We start from the raw sequence: 11,600 nt of genomic DNA on the forward strand, positions 1-11,600 counted from the left end.
ATGCTCTAAGTTCTCTTTAGCACTTTTCCCCACACTAGATGCTACTGTTTTGCTCAATGTACTGTCTTCAGTTCTGCAAGTTCTGTAGGTTGCAAGATGACCTCTCAAATATGAACATAACCCTTTTTTACATATACAATAATGTATAATTTTTAATTTGTGCTACCTGAAGTCAGCAAGACAATTATTTGGTAACTCTCTCAAATACTAACTGTACTTCAGAAAGTTGAAAAAATATTAGTATAAACTTAATGTTATTTCACTAAATGCAGTAATTACTACCATGTCAACAGAACATCATTAAGGGTTCATCCCTTCACAGATGTTTTAAACAACATGTGGTTAAAATGCAGCACATACATCACAGCAGCTGACAACATGATAGAACCAAGTCAGTATTTATTATCAACACTCAGAGGAACTGACACTTGCTTCTTGTTTAGCTTCCTCTATACAGATGCTGAGTATTTATAAATGTTCTTCTTTTATTGAAGAATTGTTTAAAAGAAGCAAGAATAGTATGTGCAGATGTGAAGCAAGCCAGACAAATCCAAGAGCATCAGACATCCCCATAAAGCAACGTGTGCTGCCAGCACGGTCCTGCACAGGGTGTGGTGCTTCTGCTGTACGCATGCTCTGCAGACATCCCCACGACACAGTGCACACTTCAGGTGTCACATAGGAAACATTTCTCCAAAGGCTAATAACTTCCCTCTACTCTACAATGAAAGCAAGCTATACGAATTTTTTTACTGCCACAAATGTGGCATTAGAAGAAAAATAAGATGCTCTACCTATCCTTGCCTGCCAGACACCTGCATGTCCATGTCATCTATGAAGCAGGGGTTCCTTCTCCTTCTGACTCTTGCTTTAGAGTGTAGTAAAGGCACAGTTCAGTCCACTTTAACAAATATAAATCTGCAATAAGATCATCAGGAGCAGCTGGACTGACAGCTATAAATGTTACATCTGAAGGGCCGGTATATTTTACCAGAAAACAGACAAACAAATAAACAAATAAAAACTGTACAAAACACATAATTATTAAAAGAGAAAAAGAAACCTCAAAAAACAATGCAGAAAATCAACATGCCTTACCCATAGGTCTGTTTCTGTCCCTGAGGTCCCTGTGGTTGGGGTGTCTGTATGAGTCCCTGTAGTGGTGGGCAATGGCCATATCATCCAAACGATAATGTTGAGGTGGAGGTGGGGTGGGATGAGGCAGACCATTGGGCTGATAAGATAAGCCATTATTTGGACTGTACCGCTGGCCTGGGCTAATAGTGCAGGGCCGCTTGCTTGGATGCTCTGAGTGCAAAGGCTCTCTGTCAAAGCCATTTTCTTTGGTTCTGAAAAATAAAGCAAAGGAACTTTAATACACTTTGTGAGCAGAGCTGCTCAGGAACATGCATGCCCACCTACATGGGAAACTTTAGGATCTACAGCTTGTTCTTTAGCTCTCCAAATGAGTGGTGCAGAACATGTTGTAACACTGCTTACTCCAAATACGCAATGGACATACACCTTGCCTAACTGTTCCTGTAACTTGAGAATAACTAGCAAAGTCACCCTGCAGATGGAACAGCTTGAAGAGTTGGGCTGTTGAGAGAGAAGCATTCACTGAAATCACCTGGTGGTCAGGTGGGTATACACATAATCACAGAGCTGCAGCAATCCACCAATACATAATGCTAGAGGCCAAGCAATTCCCACTTTCAATAGTGCTATAGGATATGGTGCTCAGGGGAATTTTCAGTTAAATAAATGTGTATTTTATTTTTTTTTAAGAGGACAGCATCCAGTTTAAGGTAACATTTTCAGTGTGCTGAACCTCAGCTATTCTCAATGCCAGGATGAGTTTCCATCGAGAAGTGGAATACCATGTTAACAGCAGCTTCCTAGATCAGTGTTGCACAGAGACTTCGGGCAAGAATAACTTCAAATAACGCATAATTCTTTAGAGATTTTTTGCACCAACTTGGTTATTTCAGTCAGAGGTGCTGTGCCTGTCATTAATTTTGCAGGAAGATATGGTTAGACTCAAGTCCACAATAACATTCAAGATTTCCCCACTCCATTACTCTCAGACAAGGTTTATATGCTCGGGCAACTCTAGAGAGCTACCAGGGAGAATGGCAGTTTTTTGCTTTAGAGATTTGTGTTAATTCTAATCACAATCTCCTATTTCCAACATCTCTATCTCGCACCTCTGCCTATGAAAGTGACAACCTGGAACCTACACTGAAACAATTTTCTATTAAAAGTATAAAAAAAGACTAGAGTTCGTTCAATGGGTTCACACCTCCCTTTAGAAAAGCTCATTTCACCAAAGTATAGTTGTTTTTTATCACTGCAATGAACAAAACTTACAAAATTAGCTTTGAACTGAAAAACTATGTCAAACTGTTGAGATCAAGTCCCTCCCTCCAAAAACCTTTATTAAATATCTGACATATTCTAGCCTTTCTTAAAGAGAACTTTCTGCTCCATTATTTATGGATGGCATAATATATCTTCCAAGTAATAAAAAGCCTAACTCAATTTTTTGTCATTTTGACAGGAATGTCAATTTGATCTAATTTTCTTGTTTGCCTGGTGTTAAGCAGGAAAAGAAACCCAAATGCCCTTCAGTGAACCCCTCCCCCAAACCAGCCAACCTTGAGGGACTATCTCTGGAGAAACACTCGATGTATTAATTGTTGCCTCTCAGTAAGTTCTCCTTTAATCTCAATGAGAGGAAGGGAGAAACCAAATCTTTGCCAATATCCACTGGGAGAGAGGATCAAAGTAAGATCTAGCAATTACCAGCAGGAAATGAAAAGATGGGTTGCACTGTTTTCAGAAGGAGTAAGAAGATTTTCCAGAGCCCTCACCACAATCACTAATGCCAGAGAAGCTGCAGGTATACATATTATATTATACCTGAACTTGGCAAAGAGGGAAGAAGCTTTCACCAATACAGCAAGACAGCTGTTCTAATTTTGGGCAGAGATATAAAAGATATACTTTGTTAAAGCACAGTATATACCTTGTTCCAAAACAAATGCAGGATGGCTGTGAAAACTCCTAATCAGGAAAAGCTGAGGACCATGATATATTTTTAATGACTCTTGGCATGATGGAACTGCTTGCAATAACTCTCAATAGGTAGTGATATTTTTGACATCCCTCCAAGACAATTTTTCTATTTAGTTGCTGGTGTGTGTTTTCTTTGCAGAAACTCAAGCTCAATATCCAGGTCTTTCAATTGTAAAAATACTACGCAAGCAGAATATGGACTTTCCTGTATGCACAAGCCAAGCTATCCATTTGTCACAGTTCTGTTTGCTAGGTTTAGAATGGTCACTAATACAGATTGGGAAAAAAGCAGAAACTGTGAATTATTAATCGGCCTTTTTGGATAGCTCAGTGTAGAAAAAGCAAATTTAAAAGTGTAGCAAGTAGGAAAACAATCAAAGGAAAACTAATTTTTCTTTTCTGCACTATAGTTAGCTAGCAAAACCACATATTTTCATACAAATGTTCATATTTTCACCTTACTGTACAGATACTTCTGTGTGTTTTCTAGGAATGTTCTGTACTTAACTAACTTAAATGAAATGCACAGCATTAGCTTGGACAATATGCCAGCATATTGATAACGTTTTGTTGGGAAAAATACTGTTTTTGTTTATAGTCCTGTGTTACAGAAGAGATAAATATTGTCTTGCTAACCATTCATATTAAGAAAAGTCTTTTAAAACTCCTCAATATGGCACATGGTTTATAAGGAGCATAGCTATAAGTGCTGTGAGTATCCTTCACATTGTTGAGATGTGGAGGAGCTTCTTCAAACAAATTATTTGCTTAACAGAGTTATCTTAGTTGGTCCATGTGCCAGGGTACCTTCTACATGAATTCACTGTCAGGGGTGCCAAGGGTACAGCTACTACAACATCACTTTCTAAAGGAACGAAACAATCAAGACCACTTTCATTTTCTTCTCATGCAAAATTAGAGATTTTTTTTTTAGAGATTTTTTTTTCTTAAAAATATCGTATACCTACTTTATAGGCAGCTGTCATAAATGTAGAACCATTATATGACATGCTCCTGTGCCATACAATCTTTTCTAGCAACCTCAAAGGATGACTACTCAGCAAAAACTCTTTTGTAGTTAATGTATTTAAAATGTTATTTATAACTAAGCATTCATTCACCAAAATAAAAACTCATATTGGTCCAAGTTCCTTTGCTTTACTAGCATAGAATGTAAACTCCAAAAGTTGTAAACAAAATATAGCGAACACTTTGTTCATGACATGTCATGAACAAATTACTAAAATGTGTTGTCTCCTCAGGTGTCAGTTTTTCTCTCTTGCAGTGACTGATGGTTCCCAGTGTTATTACAGAAACAGATTGATCTTTTTAATGAGCTAGTTTAATAGACTCCAAAATCTCACCGTGGCTGCTCATCCGTGTCAGACCATATGCACCAAGAAAACATTCAGTAAAACACGAAGCTCTGCTGTCAGATTGCTCTATAAAACCCCACATACAGTAGATTTGGATAGGCAGATAAATAACTAGAACTGGAAAATGTGTATGCAAAAAAGGTTCTGAAACCATAAGCAGAAAGAATTACTGCATGTAGATGCATTTCTTATAAGAAAAAAAAATCAAGAGGCACATGTATTTATCTGCAACACACTCACTCCACTTCCTTCACCTAATCCTTTACTATATTTTACCTCTATTCGAGTTGACACTATGTAGTTATCTGTGCTTGAAAGAAAAATGTAAATATGGACGGATGTGTGTGTATATTTCTAAGATACACATGCATATATTTAATATATATACTCACACAAATCTATATATTATATACATATATTAAATACACTTTATATACAGCATATGTACATACACATCCCATTTCCCATGGGAAGTGAAAAAGATACCACAATTTACTTTAGCGAGAAGCACATCTCCAAACAAAATTGTTCCAAATTGATTTAGCTCCCCTGGAAAGAAATTGCCTTTCAGACTTTTTGTTTTCCATATTTTAGCAACAGAGTCGTAGCAACCCCTCCTCTTAAAAGATGCCTAATATCTTCCACTGTATTTTTATTAGTGTATTTGAAATCTACTTAGACATCTAAACAAAAGGTATACATATTTCCAGATGTTTCCTCCTGCTTCTCTGTAAACAATTACAATAATTAATAGCTTAATGAGTATAAAGCCAGACAAGTATTTGGTTTCCATACTCACTCAGTCTAGGCATGTTCTGACTCTGAGGACAGTTTTTCGTGGTTTGTTCACTTACATTACCCAAATTTAAAGGTATGCAAACTCCCATCAAGTAAATTTAAGAATCTTCCCAATAGGATCCTGTTCTTTTCATTAAATATGTAGTACTAATATTCTTGAGTGCACAAAACATCTCCACTGAACTTGATTTATCCAAAAGTACAGCATGATTTTCATATTTGTTTTGTGTAGCTTTAATCATGGACAACAGAGATCCAGGCACAATTAACCATTAATGGGGCTGTTTGATACAGTAAAAAAAAAAAAAAAAAAAAAAAAATTTAAGCTCAAGGAACCATTCCAATAGATGAATTGGACAGTCCTTCCAGCTCTTTTCAGCTCTTTTAGGATGACAATCAAAGAACGTGAGGGTCAAAAAAAGAAAGGTGTGTCTCTCTGAAATGCCACTTCCTCAGAATTAAGGAGCCTAATTTCAAGTGAGCATCAACAGAAGCTACCAGCTAATGGCTTCAGCAGCTCACACCAAGGAGATGGTGGACATCCAGCAGCACAGCATGCAAGTCCCACCACCCAATGCACTCCCGTCCACGTGCAACTTCCCAAAGCTCACTCTCTGTGTATTTCTCCCACAGAGTGCCCTAAAAGCTGCACTACTACGTGGAGAGGAACTGGCGACTTCCTGAGCTGCAAAGAGTCTGAGAGAGACCTCAGCTGTAAAGGCAAAGGCATGTCCTCAAGAACAGAGTTTCAAAAGCACATTTTTAACATAGAGAACAAAGTCCATAAAACAGACTTAAATACCCCTAGGTCTAGGACTCAGTTGTAATTAAAAGACTTTAAAATTCAATATTCTCCTGATCTGCTGATCACCTTGTGGGCTACTCCTCAAACCCTTTCTGCTCTAAGGCTAATATGGAGCCTTTTCACTGCAAACTTCCCTGACCGGTCTTCACCATCCATCTCTCCCAAACACAACATAGGCGAGATGGCACTTACTACAAAACAACTGAAATTCAGCACTGTTAAACTGGGACTCAAAGGGTGTGAGTATTATTACTGAATGCTAATGAAGAAAAACACAGGAAAGACTTTATTGCTCATTTTCACTTTATGGTCATATGGGAGAAGCAAGCAATGCTGCTGTTAACAGCAAACAAGTAAGCTAAGGCTATCAGGAAGGCACGTCCCTCCTCTCCTCGGTAGTCTCTGCCAAGCCTCATGGGCTTAGGAGATAATTCAACGTGTCTATCTATTTGTAGGCAAAACTCCATGTCTGCTACTGACACTAGACTACATCACGCTGATATTTAAGTTATTCGCAAGATTCATGAGATTTTAAGAGTCCTTTATTCCCTACAGCGCACAGATGTTTGGTACACTACTCTGCAAAGACTGAGGATATGCAGCAGAACTGCCCCAGGGAGCTAAATTTCAGCTTTGGAAATGTTATCTCTTTGCTTGGAGTAAGAGACTACATGGAAAATGTCTGAAAACTAATCCTCTTTTTTAGATTCAGCTAGCAAGCTTGTGTAACACCAATGGCTACTTCAGTTCAGCTTAGCCGTCAGGAAAAACTGGTGAAAAAATAAAAGGGCTTCTCTGCTGGTATCTTTATATTCTTGCTGGCTCACAGAGATTTCCCTGAAACACCATCTAAAGCATATCAATTTCTAATACTTTGACATTTTCTTTTATTTAATGGCTAAGTTACTTTAAATCTTACTGTTCACGTCTGGCTACGAATTCCTTTAAGTTTTACTACGCAGACATTTTCAAGATCTACCCTTGATAGCATGACTATCTCCATTCATATATGTGCCAATACCTGGCATCAATTTTTTTCTCTATCAGTCTTCTGAGCCTGCAGACTTTGTTTTATCTACATGCTTTGTGTTATGATGGCCTGTCCCCACCCAAAAACTTCACCTATATAAAATTGCAATCCTTCTTGACCTTGCAAACTTTCACCTTACTCATTTAAAGGAAAACTGGGACCTCTGCAATGCCTTGTACATGCAGGTAGTGGTATTTGGCAGAACAGCATTATAAAAGTTTTTCACGCTGTAGAATCTGTGGCAAACAAAACTAAGAGTAAATTCAATATTTGGGCCTCCCAAAGGTAAGATTTATATGCTAAATGACTTTCTAACACTATCACAGGAAGACAGTTGAAAATAAACAACCACAAGATTCATTTTCTTGTAATACTAAACAGAGAACTTCTATTTGAATAAGAAAAAAAAAAAAAAAGAATTGTTCCATATCCCTGAAGCTACCGTACACACAAGCACTCACTCACTGTTTCTGCACAGACTCTTTCTCAGCTCAACAATACAACAGATTTCAGTGAACATCTCTCCTGTTTGGAACAAATGTTAAACATATCCTTATGCTGCGCATAAAACATGGTATGGCAGAAGGAATCAAATCCCCAGCTACACTCTGGAACATGCCTTAGACTTCCTAATATGAGTGCCTAGCCACCCCATATTTACTATTTATCCAACAAAACCTTAAATACAAAGGAATTATGTATGGAATGATTTACTTAATGCTTCACAGATATATTACAAACCCAAATGGTTAGCGTGGCACTGTCTGGTCAATATTATTGCAATGCAAATATGGCGATGTTGTGTTCTCAAGTGATTTTGCTGCATGAGTCAGTGTGTGCATATAAATACATACGTACACCAGTACACGAAGGTAGTTTGGCTGCTGCACAGCTGTCATGAAGGAAAGACCTGCACCGAGGACACAGGCTCCCAGAGTGGCTGAGGCCGGCAGGGCCCTCTGGAGGCCACGCGGTGCCACCCGTGCCCAAGCAGGGACACCCAGAGCAGGGTGCCCAGCACCACGTCCAGGCGGCTTCTGAAGGGCTCCAGGGAGGAGACCCCACAGCCTCTGGGCAGCCTGTGCCAGGGCTCCGTCACCCGCACAGCACAGAAGGGCTCCTGGTGCTCAGGGGGAGCCTCCTGGGGGCCAGTTTGTGCCCAGGGCCTCCTGTCCTGGCACTGGGCATGCCAGCCCAACACTCCCCAGGTGCCCACCCCTTGCTGGCAAGGCTCAGCATGCTGGACCCACCAGACGCTTCTACCTGGGGTGCAAAAGGCGCAGCCATTCTCACCTGTCTGGAGTTCGCCTCTTCCCGTTTTCGTTCACATCGAGAAGCAGCTCTGAGGAGTCAACAGGTGAGGTGGTGCTGGCATCCAGAAGCAGCTGTTCGTGCTGGGCGAGGTACTGGGCTGGGTTCTGCTTGGCTAGCCTTGCACAGTGCAGCAGCTCCCGCTGCAACAGGGGCAGATTGGCCTGCAAGAGTGTTGCACACATTACAGGGGCGGCCGGGTGGCTCACATGCAGTTTCAACAAGGACAAAGCAGAAAAATTAGAAATCAGTGGGAAACACGCTGTGGGATGAACCTGTTGCATGAGTCCTGAATGAGGTTTGCTGTGGTTAGCTGCCTGAAAGCAGACAGCCACGCTACAGGGTCAGGTTGTGGCTGTGCCAAGTGTGCATGAAAGAATGGGAGCTTACTTACAAAAATGGAAAACAAAACTGCAAATGCACGAGAAAACCAGGTCTGAATTCCACGTATTTGAAAGAGGAAAAAACACTGCTCTGGCTCATTTCATCTCCTTCCTTACTATCCAAAACCTGAGCTCCTATGGAGCAGCACTTTGTTTTTCCACTAGCAAAACGTCTTCACTATTAGTTCCCATTCAGACTCCAGTTAGTACTTAGAAATCTTTAGAAACCATAGGATCTGTGGCTCTGTAAGCTGTCTCTGTTATCATCCTTCAAGAGCCTAGGGGAGAATAGGATTGCCCTCAGCTTTCCTGTCAGCTCGCAGTCACACGTTCAGATGAAGACTAGAATACAATCTCATGTTCCAGAGCTCCTGGTAATCACCTGGAGGGCCACATCTCTCCTCCTTGCCAGACAGCCTGAAGTATTTTTAGCTTTCCTCTCGGAACCCCAATGGGAGCTGGGTCACAGGCTGGAGAGTACCAATACCCAAGGAGTATTGAAAAAGCTTATTGATCCCTGCATGGCAGATTTTTCCATACAGGGGTCACACTTCGCTGTATTTCTCACCAAATTTGGGACTGATGTAGAACTGTACATCCTTCCCCTTGGAGAAGACAGTTACACATCCTGGGAAACTTCCTTCTCTCTTTGCAGCACAAGCATACATTGATACTAAGACAACCCAGTCATTTCTTACCCACTTATGTGTGCCGCAAAGTGATGTGCCCTGACATCCCTTCTTCCTTGCCTAGTGCACAATGACCGCTGCCTAGGGAATTTCAGATATGAGATTACATTTCATGACCTTTAATAACTAGATGTAAGACTAAGAACTCTAATGATCCCCTTTGCTTTTAAAGAAACTCCTGCAAGGGAAAAAAAATCTTCTTCCTTTTTTTTTTTTTTAAACAGAAAAATAGTTCTTAATTAAGTCAAAAAGTTCTGAAACTAACGCACAGGGAATCAAGCATAAAAAGGAGATGTTCTGTAAAGTTTTGAGCAAAGGGGCCTGGGAGATTACTATGCTAGTACTGTAACAAAGGCAAATGCTCCAGGCACCTGTTGCTGTACCATAAGAGAAGATCCCCTGTGCAACAAAAATACCAGAATAGGGTTAGTGTATAGGGTTAGTATGTATAAGGCTTTCAACAGAAAACAAACGAATAAACAAAAAAATCAGTTGTTCATGTTAGGATGGGAAGAAGGACCTTATGGGAACATGAGGTCTTGTCAGACCTCCATAGAACGCAAATATTTTGTAAAATTACCAAAGAAATATCTTCCTACTGTTATTATCATTCACTTGATTTTGTCCAGGGCTGCCACATAATGGGGAAAGATACTGCATGCTTTGGTGAGCATGGCTTTTCACTTATTTTTGTTTGCTTATTTGTTTGTTTTTCCTTAAAAGCTCACAGAGAATCAAAGTCACAACACCTAACTATCTACACTGCCTCATGTGGCAGAAAATGTTTGCAGAATTTTACATAGATTTACAAAATAATAATAAATAAAATAAAAATCTGGAGAAAATAATAGGATCAAACCCAGGATTTCCATAGCGGTACATTCTTGGAAAATGAGAACACTTCATCATCACAGGATTTCTGTGAGGTAGAAATGCTTTGAAGTTTCCACTTGAAAGATGAAAAATCAAGGAAAACAACACATTTGCATTCCTTATCCACTACCGCAAACCAAAGAGACATACTTCATGCACGGATACTCCTGGCTTCTGGAGTCAACCAAATTTTGAACTGGCTAGCAAAAACCTTGATCTATGTTAATTCATTTCCTCATCCTAACACAATGTTCATTCTTACTCTTTGACCATAAACATGCAGATTTGTAATTAAACTTATCCTTTATTCTAAGTGCACTGAACATGTTTTATGTGCCCAGAACATATACTTCTGAGAAGTCATTATAAAAAAACTATGAATTATGTGCCTCATAATCTAGAAGAGGACTTCTGGGTTTACAATGGCATCAAGCAGCTTTTGGATGAAGATTTAAACTCAAATTAAACAGAAGAAAAGCAGTATGTGAAAACATTTAGCTCAGCACAAGTATTTTCAGTCTTCTAAAGACAAATACAAAAACAAGTTTGTCAAGTCATACAGTAAAACTAATTAGTTTATCAGAAAACAAAATACATAAATAATAATTTTAATGTTTATTTTTAAAAAAAAAAAAAAAAGAGTTCTCTAAGGCTAGGTAAAGTGTATGGACTGCTTCTGGTCACCACGGCCCAGATACACAAGAACTAGTTTTTAGGCGGCTGGAAGCACTAACATTGTCCATACTGTGACCAAGAAGAGATCAAGCTCCAAAGGAAACTCAAGCATACTTATATACAGACTCTTAAACCCAAATGGCCTTGGACATAAAGGTTTATGCAGGGGTTCAGGCTGACAGCAGAGGCAGTTCTGTCAATGTGCAGTAGCACATTTTTTCAAACATCGCTGCTGGTACCTGCAGATTAGGACACCTTTACATGTCAGAGATACAAACCAATTCTGCACCAGAAGCCAGATAAGTATGTTAGAATAACACTGACTGCAAAGAAAATATAACGTTACTGGTTTGCTGTCCCCCACAGTTTTGCACTTCAGTGTCTGGAATACGCTCCTACTCTGTTTTGGATCAGACCTTCTAGCCTTCAAGATTTAGGTAGTGTCTTAGCATCCTACATCAGTTTTATAATTAGAGATTAGAAGAGGTAAACTTTTTTTTTTTTTTTTACCCAGCTGTCAGATCAGCTTTCCACTTTGAAATGAACTGTTCTAACCTGCAAACAAAACATTATCTGTGCACC

At 39.5% G+C, this 11,600-nt stretch overlaps 1 protein-coding gene across 3 annotated transcripts in view; it reads right to left on the reverse strand.

Annotated features, from left to right (window-relative positions):
* RUNX1T1 (RUNX1 partner transcriptional co-repressor 1) overlaps nt 1-11,600 on the reverse strand; it is a 114,530-nt gene that overhangs the window by 28,380 nt on the left and 74,550 nt on the right. For all 3 annotated transcript variants that reach the window (XM_066990587.1, XM_066990588.1, XM_066990589.1), the window contains 2 exons: nt 8,381-8,562; nt 1,099-1,349 (listed from right to left, as the gene is read on the reverse strand). In XM_066990587.1, the coding sequence (XP_066846688.1) occupies nt 1,099-1,349; nt 8,381-8,562 (433 nt within the window). The remainder of the gene's footprint in view (nt 1-1,098; nt 1,350-8,380; nt 8,563-11,600) is intronic.

This window comes from Anser cygnoides, chromosome 2, assembly GCF_040182565.1.
Source record: "Anser cygnoides isolate HZ-2024a breed goose chromosome 2, Taihu_goose_T2T_genome, whole genome shotgun sequence".
NCBI lineage: Eukaryota > Metazoa > Chordata > Aves > Anseriformes > Anatidae > Anser > Anser cygnoides.